This window comes from Sphaerodactylus townsendi, linkage group LG12 (genome assembly GCF_021028975.2).
Source record: "Sphaerodactylus townsendi isolate TG3544 linkage group LG12, MPM_Stown_v2.3, whole genome shotgun sequence".
Taxonomy (NCBI): Eukaryota; Metazoa; Chordata; class Lepidosauria; order Squamata; family Sphaerodactylidae; genus Sphaerodactylus; species Sphaerodactylus townsendi.
In genome coordinates this window covers 2,471,505-2,493,365 of record NC_059436.1, presented here as the reverse complement: position 1 = coordinate 2,493,365, position 21,861 = coordinate 2,471,505, and the positions used below count along the sequence as shown (strand labels likewise).

Sequence of the window (21,861 nt, the reverse complement as noted above, 5' to 3'; positions counted from 1 at the left end):
ATAGCTGACCCAGAGTAAGGTGGATGGGAGGGATACAGGTATAGTTATCTAACAGCAATTATCAAGGACAGCCTACTAAGGAAGTGGTCAAAATGGGAGGGTTAACTATTTCTCTCCCCCTAAACCACAGTCCTAATCTAGATCAAGCCAAGAAAACCTTGGGGAAAAAAACAAACAAACCACAGATGTTTTTTTATGACTCTCCTGACATCATGTCTAAGTTTGATCCCTTGGTTAGAGTCAATTTTCATTCTGGGAAAACAAACTGTTGTAACAAAAAAGCATTGTAATTGTGAAATGACCTGATGCTGTAATGCTGGAAAGGTGGTTCAGCTTCATATTTATTCAATTGGACCATAACACTCACACCCAACACACCTTTGAGTTTTGTTTGCTAATTACTTAGTGTGGTAGTTGTCTGGTTCCCAGTGAGCAGGTATAAAAAAACCCCAACTAAAATACAAACCCTTTCCTCTTGAATCCTTTCATTGACTCTTTTGGATGCTGTCTCATGGGCTTTGAAGAGTGCAATTGTGCTGGTAGCGTCTGGATCCAGGATATTCCCAGTGTCATCTCGAACAACCAAATCCAATCCCAAGATCCTGGTGACAACCCAAGATGACAAGGAGAATAGTCAAGAATAAAAAGAATGGATTGAAAATGAAAACTCATGGGGAAATTAAACCAGAGGTAGATAAAAAATGGTTTCAGGGTTACATAGTACTCATATTTTCTTAAGGATCCTCCCTCTGAAAATATCTTACTGGAAACTCAACTGCATTTTTTTCAGAACCAGGGGGCATTCATTGAAAATGCTGGGGGGAAGAATTAGGACTAATAAAAGGAAACACTTCTTCACGCAACGTGTGATTGGTGTTTGGAATATGCTGCCACAGGAGGTGGTGATGGCCACTAACCTGGATAGCTTTAAAAGGGGCTTGGACAGATTTATGGAGGAGAAGTCGATTTATGGCTACCAATCTTGATCCTCTTTGATCTGAGATTGCAAATGCCTTAACAGACCAGGTGATCGGGAGCAACAGCCGCAGAAGGCCATTGCTTTCACATCCTGCATATGAGCTCCCAAAGGCACCTGGTGGGCAACTGCGAGTAGCAGAGAGCTGGACTAGATGGACTCTGGTCTGATCCAGCTGGCTTGTTCTTATGTTCTTTTAATTTAAAAGATGTAAAATTCTACCCTTCATAAAAGTTCAGAACCAGCCATCATTCACTTTCTGCAACTGGAATAAATTGTGCTGATCAGACAAACTGGTATCTGCAAGCTAAGTTCCTTTCTTTGGGATCACATAACAGCAGGCTGGAACTTATGAAATATTTCTCAGTAGTCAGGAGGAAAACATAACAGCTACGAAACATGAAGAATAAGCCATGCGAAGGCAGTGGAATGGATCCAAAGATCCTACCACCACACCAGGGGAGGGTTTGGCAGAGGATTTGCTGATTTCCTTCCTTCCCTATCTGCAGCTCCAAAACTGCCTTCATAGGGTCAAGAAACCTCCCAGAGTGATATTTTTTCTGGAGGAGGATGGGAACTGGTGACACACAATCCTTGCGCAAAACGAAAAAAGCTATTAGTTTTCCCTTTTCAGATTCAAGCCAATGCATCTCAGTCAGTTACTAGGTATTCCTTTTCCCAAGGTATTGATACATGCTTATCTTGCCCCTCCTCCAAGAAGTTCAGGATGGCATTCAAGGTTTCCCTTCCTCCATTTTCATCCTCAAAGCAACCTTATGAGGTAGGTTTGGCAGAGAGAAAGTGATAAGGTCCAGGGTTGTGTATTGGGTTGCCATGCTGAAGATGGATTTTCAAACCTACTCTCCTCAGTCTTAGTTTGATAGACTGGTCAAGCCACTGGAAAATTAGATTGCTGAAGGGGGAGATATTTTTCAAAGGGAGCACAGGGATAACATTTCCAATGTGTTTGTTCTCTCTCATGACTGCTCACAGGCCTTCCTAATGGATAACTTACCTATTGCCATAGTCTATTTTAGCTGTGACTTTCTTCTTGAGTTCAGCCAGCTCATCTTTGGGGAGGGTACCTGAAAGTATCTGGGACCTCCATTCAATCAGGCTGTAGGTCATCTGCTGCACTTGGCGAAAGAGTGTCTTCTTGTTGTCCTAGCAGAGGCAGGGCAGGGCGGGGGGATAAATAGAAGGCATCAACGCCAGAATGTGCTCACAGTCTTCTTCAGGTCTCAGGAACCTGTTACCCAAAAACCAGCACCGCTTGAAAATGAACAAACTTCCAGCACTGAATCTCAGAGGAATCACCAACCAAACTGAACCGATTTCAACTTCCCATTCTCTTTCCTCCCTGTGCCCCCAAATATCCAGCCCCTGTGAGCTAAATTCTGACAATTTATATGTCTTTCTTGCTGCTTTTTGTGCATACACTGAACTGGAGAGCTGGCATGGTGTACTGCACAGCAGTTTGAATTAAGACAGAGGAGTCCTAGGCCCCTTCTGCACACGCAAAATAATGCATTTTCAAACCACTTTCACAACAGTTTGCAAGTGGATTTTGCCATTCCGCACAGCTTCAAAGAGAACTGAAAGCAGTTTGAAAGTGCATTCTTCTGCATGTGTGGAATGAGCCCTAGATTCAAAATCCATGCTCTGCCATGAACTTCAGAGAGTAACCTGAGACACATTCCTACCTCTCAGCTTAACTTACCTCACGGGGTTCTTGGTGAAGATAACATGAGTGTAGATATATACTTACTACCATGAACTGCTTGGAGAACAGGGGCTTATGAGCAAAGACTCCCATTTCCTTGTTTGCCAATCAATCTGAATTCTATTTCTATTACAGCAGTCTGACTGTCCTTGACTCCTCATGCTGAAGCAAACCTCACCTCCACCTAAGTTGCTATATCTCATCATAAGTTTTAGATTAGCACCATTTCAAAAGCACCTTATTTCTTTCTGTTGCTACCTTGCTTTCTTCACTGGTTGCTGGAGTTAACATTCTACTGGGTACTAGTAATCTGGCACCCTTATTTATGGTCCCTGGGCTGTAAGCAATCACAGCTGTGGCCAAGCTGGGCAAAGCTTGGCAATTTATACTGATAGCTGTAGGAATGCTATCCTAAATCTAAAAATCTAAAAGAAACTTTATACTACACAAAACTGAGTTGTAGTTGGCTATACAAAACTAGGCTGCTTTAAAGATGACCTACAGTCTGGCATTTGCCAGATGTACTGAAAATGTGCTGCAGAACATTACCAGCATATAAGGGAGCCCTTGCAGGGGCTTTTCTGTGGCGACTTCATTCCATCACATGCTGGAGGCTTACCACGAAGTATATTTTGCAAATGTGTCTCAAAACTTCCTTTGGATTGGCTCTCATTAGCTGGACTTAAGTTGGGTTTAAAGGAAAACCAATGGGAAAAGAAAAGGAGGACAGCGAGCAGGAGAAATTGAGCCTCTGCTGGGATTTTGGAAGTCCTTCCTTGTTTTTAAGTCAAGGACAGGAATTTCTGATCCTAACTGCAGACACTGCTACCGCTGCTAGTTCAAAATCACAAATGCAAGCCACAGCGGACATGGGGGTTGGGAAGCTATCCCACAAACCTCATGTTGGCTGGACTAAGGAAGAGTTAATGCGATTCCCCATTCCCAGTTCAGCAGTAAAACAGACACCATACCGTAATAAACATAAATCAATAATTACAAGTGGTCTGGGAAGTTATCCTACCAGCCATGCTCATAGTTTTCCCTGCTGTCTCTTAATTCAAGAGAAAAGAACACCCCAGCTGTGGCCAACTGGCAAGGTTTTGTATGCCACCCCTTGTCAGTTTCGGCATGCCAGGGCATCAAAGTATACACCAAAAGGTTGTGATTCATCACTTGTCTTGTTTCCTTGTTCCTCTTCTTCCAGCTACAATCAGGATGGAAGTTATAAAAGAAAGCTGACCTAAAAACACACAAAATGCTTTTTTTTATTCCAGCAGAGCATACCAGCTGGTCGTGATGTTCATTTGTGGCTTAACTATGTTTACACTGGTGACTTATCAAGCAGCCTTGAGTCAGTGTGGCCCTGGCAGAGAGGAAACAAAGATGTCTCTAATCCTTGCTTTTCAAATAATCCCCACTGAGAAAGCCTGATGAATAGTACATTGCCAGGAAAAGATTGTAGAGAACTAGAAAACCTTGTCTGAGACACTATGGAAATATTTGGGCTATGGGAGAGAGAAGCATCACAATAGCAAACACAACAATCTAAACATGGGATTCACCACTTTTTGGGAAAAGCTTCCGTAGGCAGAAAACTGGCCAATGATTCATAACTGTAGACCACAGTCAATTTCGTACAGTTTACCTAGAATTCAGTCAACTGCTTGGGATTCCTCCCATGGACCCTGGATGAGATGATCCTTGGTCTGATCCACTTCTTACACTGAGCACAAGATAATTTAACACAATGTTCCCTCCCTCCCTATGTTGGAAAAAGCCAACCAAGTTCATTTTCTATAGTGAATTCTCTGAAAAACTGAACAGTTGAATCCAGTGGTACCAACTACTTGTGTATCTTTTCCAACTCCTTGTGATGTAAAATTCTCTAAACATTCAAGGCACAATGTCACTCCTCCACAACCAAAGGTCAAAACAGAAGAGGGTCCCTGCTCACCACATACAGCCGGTGCCAGATAACTGCCCATTCCCGAAGAGTAGAAGTCAGTTCCTGGGCTAAAGGCAGCTCACTAGGAATTACTGTTTCATTTTGTCTGGAAAAAAGTGGGTGGGGGACACAAGATAATTTTAAACACTCCCACAGTCTTCAGTCAAAGCAGATGCCCCAAAGCATCACATCTGTTAAAAACATAAAAATATAAGAATAATTCAAAAGCTTATTTTTAAAAAAAACAACAACCGCTCAGTGGTGATTAACAACTAAGGATCAATCGGAGTCTCAGAAGAAGTCAAAACGAAAAGCAGCAGCATTACAGTCTTTGACGTAATTCATACAGGATTGGTAGATAATGTCATAAAGACTGTAATTATGTACACACTTCTTGACAGGTGGTTTAAAAGGTTAGAAAAGGTTAGAATGTTGGCTGGGAGGGGGGAAAGTACTGTATGAAGCGGAATGACTTCAAGTGATGGAGAGAGAGAGAGAGCACGCTGAGACTTCTGACCGCATGTGAGGATGTGATTAAGGGGGCAACATATATATTGAAGAGAGGCTGAGAAAGAAAGAGTTTGTGCCACAACTTTTCAGGAGGAGCTATGTTAAATAGGAAGGGTTTTCATAAAGTTAGGTAGATAGGAAAGGGAGATATCAGTGAAAGTATTAAGAAAGGTTAGATTTATTCTGTATTCTGCAGACATCTTAAAACAAAGTTTGTTATTCTTAATTTTATTTTAAACTCCATGTCCTCAGGAGTCCCTCTGTGCCCCATCAGTTCTGCTGAAACCTAAGATTAATGGTGTCAAGAGCTCACGTTAGTCAGCCTTGGTTACCAAAGGGGAGTTAAATTAAAGTGGGTCCAGTGTGATGAAGATGGCAGTCTAGTTTGTGAGAATTAAAAGGGGTAATTGAGTGAGAGCAGCATCACCCAATCCTATAAAACGTCTGAAACCAGGGAAGAGAGAGGTGAGAAAATCACACTCCGCTCAGGAAAACCCTTTTATCGGGGGACCTTTTCAATGGGTCCCAAGCCAATAAGATCAAAGAAGAGAAGCTTTGGGGTCAGGGAGTCTGAAGGGTTGCCAGTGGGCTCCCAAGTTGGGCTGTTGCAGGTGTTCTATGATACTGACCACGATGGCTGCTACAAAGCAACAAGCCCACCAAAAATGGCTTCTAGCAAACAAACTTGTAATTACCACCAAACTATGAGACTCTCTTCTTGTTTTAGGGCATTATCCTATCTCCAAGTCTCATTAATAAACATTAAAAATAAAAAGTCTTGCCAACCTACCCGCCATCTTGAACAGTTGCATCTTTTAGATGAATATACGTAGATGGGAAAATGCCCTGGAAGCAAAACAAAGTATTACTTTTGAAAAGGACAATTTAAAAAGGGCAATTTCGTTTAAATTATCAAAAGTCCTTGTAAATTATGTATGGTCATTTTTACATCCTTAGTTCCTTTAGGTTGGATTTCATTTAAATAAAAAACTTCATTTAAAAAATTCAATATAATGATTATCTATTGTTATAGTTACACAGTTAGACCAAATCAGAGAATCGGCATACCCTTACAACCCTAATTCATAAACTACTCAAGTAAAGTGCAAAGTGTTTTTTTTAATAAACTGCTAACTGAAAAGTGAACTTAGCACTTTATTAAAATAACATATTGCACTTTAGTAGATTATGAATTAGGGCCATAAGGGTACCATGATTCTCTAATTTGGTCTTGCAACACTGTGCCCTACCTCTTGAAAGGGATACATGGTTAGCCAACTAATGATACATAGTTATATTCTGTTATTTTATTTTAATTAATTAATTTACATTATTTGTAGCTCATCTTTTACAATGGACTCAAACCAGATTAAATAGTAAAAACAATGCAATCAAATAGCATAGGCATGAGCTTCTAAGACTATATAGGGATTTGTGTGTGATAAGTACCTTGATTTCAACCAAATGACTGACAGGTAATCAATGGAATGACCACAGAATGGGTCATTCCTGACAGTAACTGAAGCTTTCTGTATCAAGTGTAGCCTTCGAGTTGACTTCAAGGGCAGAACCATGAAAAAAAATACAATAACCTAGCCTTGAAGTCACCTCGGCATGGATCCACATGGCTAGACTGGCCAAGTCAAAGCAGGGAGCACTCTTATGCGTTTAATAGAGATAGAAGAAAGCAAGTTAAATCTGCCTTTGCCTTCAGAAACAGCCTCTGCAGAATTTAACCGCATTGTCAGGAATCTTCCCTCAGTCTCTTCCCCACACAACCCCCTCCCTAGTCTGCTGCTGAGCTGCTCCTTTTGTTTTTTCAGATTGTAGGACGACCAATACATTTTACTTTCATTCCCAAAGTCATCAGGAAATGAACAGTATTTGAATTTCTGCCAAAGCAATACTTCCCTTTTTTTTGTTTTTGTTTTAAAGCTCGTTCAGGAAAAAAATGACACCTGGGCAGAATCTATGCATGGGATAGAATGAGGTAGTATAACGTTAAAGTGGTAGAATAGACAGTACCATTTCAGATTGCAGATGAGGGAAATGACATTTTAAACTCTTCTGTCTATTAAATGAAATCTCAAGGAACTATTCTTACAAACTATGCAGCTTCAAGCAGGCCAAGCTGCCTCCATCAGGTTTTTGAAGAGAAAGCATGTATATTTTCTAAATAAATAAGACTCAGGCTGAAAAAAGTGGGTAAGTCTACAACAGCCTTCATCATACAACTGTGAGCACTAAGTTATATTTTGAAGGAAGGGTGTTTGATATTGTCAAGCAATCCCAGAAATTCTGGTTTAGGATTTTGGCCACATATGGCTGGGAAACATTTAAAATCCTGGACTGTTAAAACATTTGATGTGGTTAGACTAATTGCTGGCTGTCCATTAGTGGCTCAGGTGCTGACAGCATTCAAAAAGAACTCCCTGCCGAAAGTGCTTTCCAGTAAGACAACCGATTTGTGAATTGAAGATGTAAAGAGTGTAAAACCATTAAATCCTACTGGGACTCCAGCTTCTATCAAGTTATTTAGCTTGCTTACCATCACTTTCATAGATCTAGGGAGACCAAGTGGCATTTTGCTCAGAACATCAATAGACAAGTGCTCCCAAACAGCTGAACATATTGATTATCTCACTTCAAAACTATGGGTACATTCCAAGATAGTAAACCTTAGAGGCTATGGCCCATTGCTCAAGGGAATCCAAGGGACCATTTAAAGTAAACAAATTAGTAGCCAATCCTCATGCCCCTCTCCAAGCCACTATTTTTTGGCCACTGCTAAAAATCTATTACAATACCAACAAAAGGCTTGAGCAAGAAAAATAACTGGAGTTGTGCTTAATCCGAGTTCAACAAAAAAAAACCCTGATTTTAAACCACACAAGCCTGAATTCCAGTTCACCTAAGTTACACAGCCTTGAATCCATCTGTTTACTTTGCAAATCCATTCTTTGCAACACACCTAGGCAATTTTAAAGAGCTATACAAATAAAATTTCAGGTTCAAAAGGCAAGTTTCAAGAAGACAAGCTGTCACAAAGAAAGAAAGCGCTCCTTCACAAAGTTTCAGTTTGTAAGAGGTGGTCACCTTGACAAGGCAACACAACTGATAGCACACTCATTTCTGTTTTCGGCTACCACCAGCAAGTAGTCTTGTTTTGAAAATTACACATTTGTTAAATAAACTCAGCCAGCGGATTTTACTGGATCTCTGAAGTCTGAGACACAACTAATGAGACCGATCATCATCATCACCATCACCATCACCATCAAATTTATAAGAAGCCTTTCCCCAGAAGTGTAATGTCCCGGGCACCCACCATTGGGGGCGCAGAAAAATTTGGGCTCATTTCTAATTTGGGGAGTATTTTAGTTTTTTTACTTTGTTGGCCAGTAGGGGGCACAATTTGTAGGCTACCAGCACCAACATTTCAGGATACTGTCAGGAGACACTCCTGATGATACCAGCCAAGTTTGGTGAAGTTTGGTTCAGGGGGTCCAAAGTTATGGACCCCCAAAGGGGTGAAACGTCCCCCATTGTTTCCAATGGGAGCTAATGGTAGATGGGGCTACCCTTTTGAGGGTCCATAACATTGGACCCCGTGAACCAAACTTCACTAAACCTGGGTGGTTTCATCTGGAGAGCCTCCTGCTGACACGACCCAGGTTTGGTGAAGGTTGGTTCAGGGGTTAAAAGTTATGGACTCTCAAAAGGGGTGTCCCCATCCGCCACTGTTTCCAATGGGAGCTAATAGTAGATGGGGCTACCATTTTGAGGTTCCATATTCTCGGACTGCGCCCTTGAACTCAACATAATACTAAGGAAAACCTGAGACCCTGCCCTTGCCTTAACCCTAACCCTAAATTAGTATTTTTATTTAATTTTTTCAGTCATAAATTATTCCCAAAATTGTAATATAAAACCCAAAACCTAAAACTGACCATAGCCCTATTCTCAGACTGCGCCCTAGAACTCAAAGTAACACTAAGGCAAGCCTTAGCTTCTACCCTTGCCTTAACCCTAACCCTAATTTATTATTTTTATTTAATTTATTTTTGTTACAATTTTGGGTCTTTCTTTAAGGTGGATTTAAAAGGACAATCTGGGCTCTCTAGTTTAAACAACATTAATAGTGATGCTTTTTCAGGGTGGATCCCCCCCCCCCTTCAAAAATAGCATCACTTTCAATGTTGTTTAAACTAGGGAGCCCTGGGTGTGTTCAGATTTGTTCTATAATGTGATTATGACTTTGAGATGACCTGGTGCAAAAAATGTTGTTTGGTCGTGGTGGGGAAAGCTGGCCGCCCATATGGGGTGGGGGGTGCAAAACTCAGATTTTGTCCACGCCTCTGCCTTTCCCCATGTGGGCTTATGGCATAATACAACATAAAAACATAATAATTACATTAAAATTGTATAAAGATTCATATCACCCACAAAGAATTTTAAGGAGAGAGATGATAAGACCATACCACTACTCTATTCATACTGGCTTGGGGAAAAGACAGGGAAGGGAAGGGGGAAAGGAAAGGAAAGGGGAGGGAGAAAGGAAAGGAAAGGGGAGGGAGAAAGGGAGGGAGGGAGGGAGGAAGGAAGGAAGGAAGGAAGGAAGGAAGGAAGGAAGGAAGGAAGGAAGGAAGGAAGGAAGGAAGGAAGGAAGGAAGGAAGGAAGGAAGGAAGGAAGGAGGGAAGGAAGGAAGGAAGGAAAAGAAAAGGGGAGGCCAAATAGATATAATACTGTTACTGTCTTCAACCACAGGCCTGGTAGAATTGCTCTGTCTTCCTGTAACAAGTCCAACAGCGCCCTGGTCTCCTTCAACAGAGCATTCAATAGGGCTGAGAAAGCCCTGGCTTTAGTCAAGGACACCCAGTCTGCTTTTGGACCAGGGATCACCAGTATGTTATTATTTACTGAGCATAAAGCCCTTTAGGGAGCATATCCGGAAAGGCAGTCCCACAGGTACAAAGGCACCAGGCCGTTAGGGGCTTTGATGGTGAGCACCAAAACCCTGAATCTGATTGGGTACTCCACCTAGAGCCAATGAAGCTGACAGAGTAGTGGCTGGATATGTGCTTGCCAGTCAGCACCACCTGGAGCCAATGCAGATGGTGGAGCGCTGGTTGAACATGCACCCAGTCAGCACCTGTGCCGCAGCATTTTGCATGAAAAGGAGCTTCTACACCAGCTGAAATCTCACCTCACACAAAGCATGCTATAGTCAGCAATTAATCATATCTTCAGTTAAATTATGGGCACACACCATTAGTCTACCAGAATTCTATTATTTCTGCTGCAAGGATATGTTGCTGACATGAACCAAAAACTACTATCATATAAAAGCCTTCCTAAAATAATGACATACAAGACACTATTGTTGCTGGATCAGGCTTCAACTTAATAAGACAATGCCACTGCAGCCAAGGAACAAAATAATGAATGCTTTGTAACATAACCACACCCCTAGAGAGGTCTGGCCACTGACTCTTGTCTTTAAGCAAAGTTCTTACAGAATCAGGCTCGAATACAATCACCGCTTATCTATGCCTCTTTCACAATTTAGCAGCAAAGTATTTCACTGCTTAATCCAAGTATTTTAGGCTATCGTTTCCATTGTATATTGAATTTGTTCTGCGGAATAAATTATGTAAAATAAATGAAACAAAATAAAGTCTGTTTATCTGGAACCAGTCTAACAAGCTATGCAGGAGACTGAGAGTCTACCCACTAACCAATTAAAATCTTGTTTTATTTCCTTTTTTGCTGGAAGTCATAGGGGCTAGAAGTTTGCCTTTTTCACAACAAAAATACTGCTGTTACAACCACCTGAAATTCTTACTGCATTCACTGCTTCACCTATCCAATTCATAGTTCTGAAGCGTAATTACAAATCTGCAGAATCTGCACCATCCAGTAAATACATATTTTTAAAAAGCCAGTAACACTGAGGAAAGAGGATTATAGTGCAATAGAGATGAGCCAGAAAATACTGGTGAAAATCACAAGGCAACTGTTAGGTCAAGAAGATAAGGTTTAATATAAGCACATGCAATACAGTACCTTTTGGGTCTTATTTCGAAGAGTATATCCTCTGTACCAACCTATAAAGGAAGGGGACATAATGCATGACTCTTCTTAGTCAGAAGTCAGGTTATGAAATTTTGTACATCCAAAACAAAGACCCCATTTTGGTGGGAAATCAGCATCGACTGACTGCTGATCAGAAATTGTTGAAATCAGATTTACGTTAGTTAAAAGGACCAAAGGTTGCTCTACTAAATTAAACCATCACTGATAACTATTGGTGTATTTATTTATACTGGATTTCAGGATAATTCACAAAATAATCCATTGATTTCAAAAGGTAAGTATCTCTTCAAGCTCACACAGAAGGCCAGAAAAAATAGTGTTCGATGTTGGCTTGCTCCTAAACAGAAAAATAGTCGAAAAGACACTTGTTGTTTCAAACAAACCATCATGCAATTATCATTTAAAACAAAACTCATGGAAAGGTTTTAGAGTGTATGCAGAAATCTCTACTGCTACAAAAAAACTATTGTTTGCCATAATCAATATTAAATGTCACAATCATCGGCTTTTAAATAAAAGAAAAAAGAAAGGACTATGGAGAGTCTCAGTTAGAGACACGTATAAAGTTATTTTAATTTTAACTAATTTGGGAGATAAGAAAGAATGTATAAGGAGAAATAAGAAATATGTTGATTTTTTTTCTTTCGATATACCCTCCTGTAATGTTGTTCAATTATTTTAACCTAATAAAAAGTATTTTTTTAAAAAAAGGTCAATCATCAAAGGAGCAGTTGAAAGGGAACAGAAGTAAAATTCAATTTAAAAATTTGCCTAGAATGCCTATGGCAGGGGATAATGCAGACTAAAAATATCCAGTCAATATGGTAAGGTGTCATTAAAAATGTGTTCATCTCAAGTCATTCATATGATCAAAGAAATCCCAGGAATAGACCCTGTCATCTACAGGGTCTCCAGAGAAATGGGTTCTGGACTACTGGGAAGCCATAACATGAATTTAAAAAAGAAACAAGCCACAACTCATGGCCTCAGAAGCCAGAATGGTGAGGCTTCAATCGTCTGCATAGCTCCTGTTCCCCAAATCTAGCAGCAGATTTTTATAACATCATTCAAGAAGAAGGATTTGTTTTCTCTTGATGGCGATTGATTATTACTGTGGCAGAGAATGCAAACATTTTCAGTGCCAATTCAGTCTGATGGTGGTACTTGCAGAGGGAATGAAAATCACAGCTCTGCAAATAGAAAAGGGCTCCCAGCTCACATAAGAACATAAGAACATAAGAACTAGCCTGCTGGATCAGACCAGAGTCCATCTAGTCCAGCATTCTGCTACTCGCAGTGGCCCACCAGGTGCCTTTGGGAGCTCACATGCAGGATGTGAAAGCAATGGCCTTCTGCTGCTGCTGCTCCTGAGCACCTGGTCTGCTAAGGCATTAGCAATCTGAGATCAAGGAGGATCAAGATTGGTAGCCATAGATTGACTTCTCCTCCATAAATCTGTCCAAGCCCTTTTTAAAGCTATCCAGGTTAGTGGCCATCACCACCTCCTGTGGCAGCATATTCCAAACACCAATCACACGTTGCGTGAAGAAGTGTGTCCTTTTATTAGTCCTAATTCTTCCCCCCAGCATTTTCAATGAATGCCCCCTGGTTCTAGTATTGTGAGAAAGAGAGAAAAATTTCTCTCTGTCAACATTTTCTACCCCATGCATAATTTTATAGACTTCAATCATATCCCCCCTCAGACGCCTCCTCTCCAAACTAAAGAGTCCCAAACGCTGCAGCCTCTCCTCATAAGGAAGGTGCTCCAATCCTTCAATCATCCTCGTTGCCCTTCTCTGCACTTTTTCTATCTCTTCGATATCCTTTTTTGAGATGTGGCGACCTGTGAACTGAACACAGTACTCCAAGTGCGGTCGCATCCACGGCTTTATATAAGGGCATGACAATCTTGCAGTTTTATTCTCAATTCCTTTCCTAATGATCCCCAGCATAGAGTTTGCCTTTTTCACAGCTGCCATGCATTGAGTTGACATTCCCATGGAACTATCAACTAAGACGCCTAAATCCCTCTTCCCTGGTCTGTGACTGATAGCACTGACCCCTGTAGCTGCAGTATGTGAAGTTTGGATTTTTTTGCCCTAATGCGGCATCACTTCTTACATTTCCTTCGCCTACATTGAACTGCATTTGCCATTTCTTAGCCCACTCACCTAATTTATCAAGGTCCGCTTTGGAGCTCTTCAAGAATCCTTTGTGGTTCTCACCACCGTACACAATTTGGTCTCATCTGCAAACTTGGCCACCACACTACCCACCCCTACTTCCAGGTCATTTATGAATAAGTTAAAAAGCTCTGGCCCCAAAACGGATCCTTGGGGACACCACTCTGAAGCATCTCTCCATTGTGAGAACTTCCCATTTATACCCACCCTTTGTTTCCTGTTCCTCAACCAGTTTTTAATCCATAGGAGGACTTCCCCTCTTATTCCTTCATTGCTGAGTTTTCTCAACAGTCTCTGGTGAGGAACTTTGTCAAAAGCCTTTTGGAAATCCAAGTAGACAATGTCCACTGGTTCCCCCTTATCCACATGTCTGTTTACACCCCCAAAGAACTCTAGTAAGTTTGTAAGACAGGACTTGCCTCTACAAAAGCCATGCTGACTCTTCCTCAGCAGGTCTTGCTTTTCTACATGTTTAATAATTTTATCTTTAATGATAGATTCTACTAATTTACCAGGAAACAGATGTCAAACTGACTGGCTCTGTAATTTCCGGTCCCCCTAGACCCTTTCTTAAAGATTGGTGTGACATTGGCCATCTTCCAGTCTTCAGGGATGGAGCCTGGATTTCAGGGATAAGTTGCATATTAATGTGAGAACATCAGCAATTTCATGCTTGAGCTCTTTAAGAACTCTTGGATGAATGCAATCTGGGCCAGGGGATTTGGTAGCATTTAGTTTATCAATGGCTGCCAGAACTTCTTCCCTTTGTCTACCACTAACTTCGCTTAGTTCCTCGGATTCACCTCCTAAGAAGCTTGGTTCAGGTGCAGGAATTTTCCTCACCTCCTCTTGGGTGAAGACAGATGCAAAGAATTCATTCAGCTTCTCTGCAATCTCCCTGTCACCTTTTTTAGCACACCTTTTGTTCCTTCATCGCCTAACGGACCTCCACCGGCTTCCTAGCTGGCTTCCCTGCTTTTGATGTACTTGAAGAACTGTTTGTTGCTAGTCTTGATGTTCGCAGCCATGCCAGCTCCTCATAATCCTTTTTTTGCCTCCCTTACAGCTAACTTGCTTCTCTTTTGCCACCATTTGTGTTCTCTCTGGTATTCTTCATCAGTTAAGTTGGACTTCCATTTTCTAAAAGACATCTTTTTTTTTCCTAATAATTACCTCACCCTCCCTTTGTTAACCATGGTGGCTTTCTTTTGGACTGGGCTGCCTTTCCTAACCTCCAAGGAACACATTCCAGCTGAGCTTTTAGGACTGTGTTTTTAAATAACCTCCAAGCACCTTGGACATTTTGACTCTCTTGATTTTCTCCCTTTCAGCTTCCCCATGACTATCCCCCCCTTCATCTTTGAGAGAAATTTCCCTTTCTGAAGGCAAATGTAACTACATTAGTAGTTGTCACTTGTTCGCATGCAGAGATACTGAATCTGACAGCATTGTGGTCGCTGTTCCCTATCGGCTCAACAACACTGACTTCCCGCACCAGGTCCTGGGTCCCACATAGAATTAGATCTAGGATCACCTCTTCCCTGGTTGGTTCTACAACCATCTGCTCTAAGCCACAGTCATTTAGCATATCCAGGAATGTTCTCTCCTTACTATGACCTGAACATGCATTTTTCCAGTTTATGTGGGGATAGTTAAAATCGCCCATTACCACGGTACATTTTGATTTTATTGGCCTATCTAATTTCTTTTTCCATCTCAGAATGCTCTTGTGCACTTTGGTCAGGGGGTCGATAATATATTCCTAATGTTAAACTTTACTTCACCCCTGGTATTGATATCCACAGTGCTTCTGTAGAGGAATCAGCCCCCCCTGCATTGTCTATTTTCTGTGACACTATGCTCCCTTTGATGTAGAGGGCCACCCCACCCCCAATACGCCCTGTCCTATCCTTCCTGTAGACCCTGTAACCTGGGATAACAGCATCCCACTGGTTCTCCTCATTCCACCATGTCTCTGTGATGCCCACTATATCAATGTCCTCCTTCAAAACTCTGTACTCCAGCTCCCCCATTTTAGGTCTAATGCTTCTAACTCATTAGCATAGAGAGACACTTGTATACTCTGTCTCTGTCCTTAACCTGGGATTTATGTGTTTTGCCCTCTAGCCTTTTGTAGACACTATCACTTATCACAATGCTATGCTCCTCGCTTGTATGAGGTTGATTTAGAAAAACCTCCCTCTCTGTCTGCATCCCCATGGTCTCTGTATTCTGAACTGAAGTCACCTCAGCTCCTGTCGGCTTTTCCCCAAAGATCAATTTAAAAGCTGTTCTGCCACCTTTTTTAACGTTGACCGCCAGCAGCATGGTTCCTCTTTGGTTAAGATGAAGCCCGGCCCCTTTGTACAGGCCTGCCTTATCCCAAAAGGTTCCCCAGTTCCTGACAAAGCTGGAAACCCTCTGCCTTACACCACCTTCTCTCATCCACGATTGAGACCCTGTATCTCCGCTTGCCTAGCTCTCCTCAAGGCGTGGAACAGGTAGCATTTGAGAATGCCACCTTGGGGGTCCTGGATTTTAACCTTTTTCCTAGCAGCCTAAATTTCGCTTCCAGAACCTCCCTGCTACATTTCCCAATGTCATTGGTACCAATGTGGGACTCATCAACTGCTGACTCCACCCTGTGCACTGTCTAACAGCCTATCTAGACGGCGTGACATCCAGCAACCTTCGCACTCAGGCAGGCAAGTCACCATGCGGTCATCACGCCTGTCACAAACCCAACTCTCTATATTCCTAATGATCGAATCACCCACTACAAGGAGCCCCCCACCTCCCCGAGGGGTATCCTCAGTGCGAGAGGATATCTGACCACCAGCTAAGGAAGGGGTCCCATCTAAGGGAGCATCTTCCACCACCTCAGACTGGCACCCTCCGTCACCCAGACTCTCATTCTCCATGACATCTGAAGAGATGTCACCTTGGGAGTGGGACCCGGCTGCTAGGTCCCCGAAAGCCTCGTTTGCTGCCCTCTCTGCCTCTCTCAGCTTCTCCAGGTCTGCCACCTTGGCTTCAAGAGAACGCACATGTTCCTTGAGTGCCAGGAACTCATTGCAGCGAGGGCACACCCACGACTTCTGCCCTAGTGGCAGATAGTCATACATGTGACACTCAGTGCAAAACACTGGAAAGCCCCCATCCCCCTGCTGGCTTCCTGTCTTCATATCTAATTTTGTTTAGATATTCAAATGCTAATTTTAATTAGTGCCTCCCTCTTAAGGTTTCTATACCTTAAGGTTTCTATACCTTCTACTATCCCTTAAAATATGTTTTTATTTAGTAAAACACCTGCGCGCGCCATTACAAATGTGAGAAGATTTAAAAATGTGAGAAGCCCCACCCCTTCAGCACTAACTGAAAAGATTTAAAAATGTGAGAAGCCCCACCCCTTCAGCACTAACTGAAAAGATTTAAAAATGTGAGAAGCCCCACCCCTTCAGCACTAACTGAAAAGATTTACAAATGTGAGAAGCCCCACCCTTCAGCAGCTTCCACCAATCAGCAGCCCTAGGACAAGGAGAAAAAAAGAGAAACCCCCTGTTTAAAATACACTGTTTAAAAGATGTGGCTTTGAGAAAAGCCCTCTGTCAAGCTCCTCAGCCCTTTCTGGCCCACTGCTGTCCTCCACTGCTCCTCTTCTCTGCTGGTTCCAGAGACTAACTGAAAAGATTTAAAAATGTGAGAAGCCCCACCCCTTCAGCACTAACTGAAAAGATTTACAAATGTGAGAAGCCCCACCCTTCAGCAGCTTCCACCAATCAGCAGCCCTAGGACAAGGAGAAAAAAAGAGAAACCCCCTGTTTAAAATACACTGTTTAAAAGATGTGGCTTTGAGAAAAGCCCTCTGTCAAGCTCCTCAGCCCTTTCTGGCCCACTGCTGTCCTCCAGGCTGGTGCCAGGCTCCTCTTTATTCCTTTATATTAAAGGAACCTTAAGGTCACCTTCACAATAGCGACCAAGAACAACATAAAAGTATCTATTCAAAGCAAGCATCATCTCATCACGGAGGCAACTGTTTCTGAACGGAGGCTCCACGGAGACAAAAAGGTGATGCCTCCCAGGGTCAGATCCAGCACCTCCTGATCTTGTGGAAAAACCAGGGCTGGCTCTTTGCTTCATGAAAGAAACCAGCAGAAACCAGCAAACACACTGGAAAGGCACCATGGTGCCAATTGGTGTTGTCCCCCTTTTACACCCTTTTACACCGTTTTCACACCGTTTTCACACTGCTGTTTTTGGCCCATGCGGAATCTGCCATTGATAAGATTGAAAAACCTTTTTCTGGCCACCTTGTCTGCTATAACACTGGCGCATCAGCACTCCTGCCCCCCTGCTGACTCTGCTGGCATGGTGGGGGCATTCCAGGGGGAAGACCGGGGCAGAGCCAGCATTAGTTGACTTCCACCCAGCTTTTGCCCAGCAGAACACTGGCACAGGGGATTTGTGCTTATGCCACCCTTTTTAAATTTTTGCCTCCCTGCGATGCCCCTCCTGGAGGCAACAGGGCAGCTCCGGAGCAGCGCCACTTCCTGCGGCCAGGGGCTCTGAATTGGGCTGTTAGCCTCAGAAGCCAAGGAACAAACTGTGCCAAGTCAGTCCTTCACGAAATACTTCAAGGAGACAGAACAGCAACTGTAGAACACACACAGTCTTCAAGTAACTAGTATCAGATATAAAAAAAATCTCTTCAAATTCCAAAGCCCAAGAGTAGATGGCGGTGGGGGGTGAGGGTGGGGGGAGAAAAACAGGCTTTTTTGAACAACTAGTCAAAAAGCAGGTAAAAGCACTCAGCATGTTTTCAAAACAAAGTTGAATGTTCCGACTGTATGATTTTTTTTTTAAAATCACCCCAACAGAAATGAATTTGTATGAGCAGAAAGGAAATTGGTTTCTCTTCCAGAGGACAGATATCAAGAGGATGCTAACTTAGTTCTATTTGTGCATTTGAATGTGTAGTTCAAGCTACCCTGAAGATTTGGGGTAAGTAATAGGGAGAGAAGTCACAAGTCTGTGGGAGAGCACCTGCTTTCCATGCGCAAGGTCCCAAGTTCAGTCCAGCCATAAGATTCCTGGTTAACAGACTACAAAGTCCTAAGATGCTGGAGAGCCACTCCCAGTCCCAAGTACACAATACTGAGATGCAGGGAATTGTATGTTCAACAGGAGCTGAGCAGAGAAAACTGGAATGTGTGTGTGTGTGCGCGCGTGTAAAGTGCTATCAAGTTACAGTTGACTTACGGCAACCCAGTAGGGTTTTCAAGGCAAGGGACTAACAGAGGTTGGTTACCATTGCCTTCCTTTACATAGTGACCGTGGTATTCCTTGGTGGTCTCCCATCCAAGTACTAACCCAGTGGTTCTCAACCTTCCTAATGCCGCAACCCTTTAATACAGTTCCTCATGTTGTGGTGACCCCCAACCCTAACATTTATCCATTTTGCAGATGGAGAACACTGACGCAGAGAGTCTTAGGTGACCCTTGTGAAAGGGTCATTCGACCCCCAAAGGGGTCCCAGCCCCCCAGGTTGAGAACCACTGTACTAACCTGTGCTGACTGTGCTTAGCTTCTGAGATATGACAAGATGAGGCTGTCCAGGTCAGAGTAAAATCTGAAATGCATCCCGTTAACTTGCATGAAAAGGCAACAGAGCTCAGTTTAGCAGCTTAACACATAAGCTTGTACACTAGCTCAGCTGAAATGATCTTGAAATGTCATCGAGCGCTATTAAAGATCAGATTCCATAATTTTAAGTAAGGTAGAACGAGGAAATACAGTTTTAAAACCAAAGTTAATGGTACAGGAAAGCACAACTAGGATTTTTTTAAATCACCAAAGTCTCACAAGTGATTTCTCCCCACTCAGTTTGATTATTGTCTCTGCCATGAATTTGCTAGTTGGCCAAAAATGCAACATGGGGCTAACAGTACCATCTTTTTCATACAAACACTCCTCCAAAGCGCTAAATGATAGTACTTCTAGGATTATCCTGCCGGCTGTGGACACAGAAAAATGAAACTGCTTCTTCACTCAACGTGTGATTGGTGTTCGGAATATGCTGCCACAGGAGGTGGGGATGGCCACTAACCTGGATAGCTTTAAAAAGGGCTTGGACAGATTTATGGAGGAGAAGTCAATCTACGGCTACCAATCTTGATCCTCCTTGATCTCAGATTGCAAATGCCTTAACAGACCAGGTGATCGGGAGCAACAGCCGCAGAAGGCCATTGCGTTCACATCCTACATGTGAGCTCCCAAAGGCACCTGGTGGGCCACTGCGAGTAGCAGAGAGCTGGACTAGATGGACTTTGGTCTGATCCAGCTGGCTTGTTCTTATGTTCGTATGAAACTCAAATGGAGAAATAATCCACTACAAGGCAGTGCCCCTGAAACTGACAGCATTTTCTCCCATTGCCTTTGCTTGCTGGTTGGATTTCCAAAAGGGTCCATTTCAGGCAAGGGAAAGATACATCCAGGTTTTCAGATAAAACGCTTCCTTTGCTTTGTCTCCCTGTCTCCCACTTGCAAGGTCAGCTAATACTCTGGCCCCTTCTGCATATCAAAAACTCTCTCTTGCAAACACTCCCCCACTTCTCTGCACATATCCCTGTCAGCAACATAATCTCTTTTGACATGTAGGCTCCGACTAGCTGTTTCCAGTGTCAAGGTCAACAAAGTGAAAAGGAACCAGCCTTACCAAAGTGCTTCGCAAGCAGCTGGACGTGCCAGAAGGGAGCTTTGTGCTGGGATGACATGCTTGCCAGGACTTAACGCTCACAAGGTGGAGAGGACTCCAGCTCATACAGCTTCTCTTTTCCAGCATATGCACCAAGGGGCAAAACATGCTAAAGTCTGGGAGATCTGTGACAGGTTCCTCCCCAGATTTTTTTTTTCCAAATGGTAATATCAGAGGGCACTCAATGGGGTGGGGGGAGGGAAAGGGAAGATTAACTCTGTAAGTAGTTTTACTGATCAATACTTCCTCACATCCTTTTCTTCTTTTATGCCCAATTACAATAAGGGAGCAAGCAGAGGTTTGCAGTGGCCAAGTCAAACCGGGGGAGAGGGTCCCCTGCCCCCATGCAGAGTCCATCTGAACTGGGTCCCCATGCAGCTGATCACAGCATTTTAAAACCATCAGAAGCTAATCCTGAATTTCCCATCACCTCTCCTCTTATGACCCTTTGTCTCAGCACTCTTCCCAATCAAAGCAGTTGACCTGAAACATTTTCAGCTACCGCGGAATGATTTGGAAGCGTTACCATTTCACAGCCTGTTACAAGAGGCTACTTACTGCTTGCATTGCATTCTTCGCAAGTTACACCAAGACAGAATAAGCATAAAGTCCTCTTCCTTCACTGTGCTATGTGTGTTTTTACTGAATTATTTTATATGCACATTTTATTTTATATATACTTTTTAAAAGGCTGCTTTCATGTTTATTTGTGTAGAAAGGTGGCATAAAAATATTTCAAATAAATGACTGACTTCATACTCTTATTCTGGGCTTCCCAGAAAGGTGGCATAAAAATATTTCAAATAAATGACTGACTTCATACTTCTTATTCTGGGCAGTGCAAGAAATAGGATGTCGGATAAGATGGACCACTGGTCAAATCTGGTACTACTCTTCTTACATCCTTGCATGCACACATCTTACAAGTCTGGCTGGTCCAGTATTAAAGCATCAACCTATTCTGGATCCTGTTCTCTCTTTGGCATACATTTTTATGAATACTTAGGTTCAAACTAGATGTTGTTTCTTCAACAAGTCCCAGACCTAGCTTGTTTCTCCTTCAGTTCAGAAGGCAGCTGTGGAAATTAATACTTAAAGCACCACAGCAGCCTCATTCAGATTGAAACCATGGTACAGGGGAGGGGCTGCAGCCTCCCCACTTTTACTGTACTCCTGACCAGAAATGGCCATAGAGGAGTTTTCAGTGTTAATCCCCTGAAGCTGTTTGGCTTCAGGTATTGAGCTGTGTCTGGGAAACCCGGATCCCGGTTGTTAAGAAAAGTTAACATTTGCTTTTTCCCTCAGGATTTTTTTCTTTCTTTCTTACTCCGCTCTTTCTAGGATATCTATTCTAAGCTTCAGATCAGACTCCACTTTTTGAAACCACCATAATAATCAAGGCAGGTGTACAACAGGTACTGTAACAAATATTACACCCATGCGTATCCAACTCACTAAGTGAGTATCATTTTAACATATTCTTATTCTCATAAATTCTCATATTCTGAAACTGAATTTCAAGTTTCACTTCAATGGCTCTTCTTTAAATAGTCCTTCTCTCTGGATATCAGGATCTCATGTGAGAGCTGTGAAATTCAGTTTGGAAACTATTTAGTGTAAGAAAAAACAGTTGTGCTCCTAGAGGAGTAAGAAAAAGAATACTTTGTACAACA

General features: G+C 42.5%; 1 protein-coding gene across 2 annotated transcripts in view; it reads right to left on the bottom strand.

Moving 5' to 3' along the window:
* DOCK5 (dedicator of cytokinesis 5) overlaps nt 1-21,861 on the bottom strand; it is a 133,156-nt gene that overhangs the window by 74,119 nt on the left and 37,176 nt on the right. Inside the window, exons 3-7 of one of the 2 annotated variants that reach the window (XM_048513582.1) lie at nt 11,222-11,262; nt 5,945-6,000; nt 4,654-4,750; nt 1,992-2,140; nt 467-602 (exon numbers count right to left, since the gene is read on the bottom strand). In XM_048513582.1, the coding sequence (XP_048369539.1) occupies nt 467-602; nt 1,992-2,140; nt 4,654-4,750; nt 5,945-6,000; nt 11,222-11,262 (479 nt within the window). The remainder of the gene's footprint in view (nt 1-466; nt 603-1,991; nt 2,141-4,653; nt 4,751-5,944; nt 6,001-11,221; nt 11,263-21,861) is intronic. The other variant, XM_048513580.1, reaches the window with a different exon arrangement.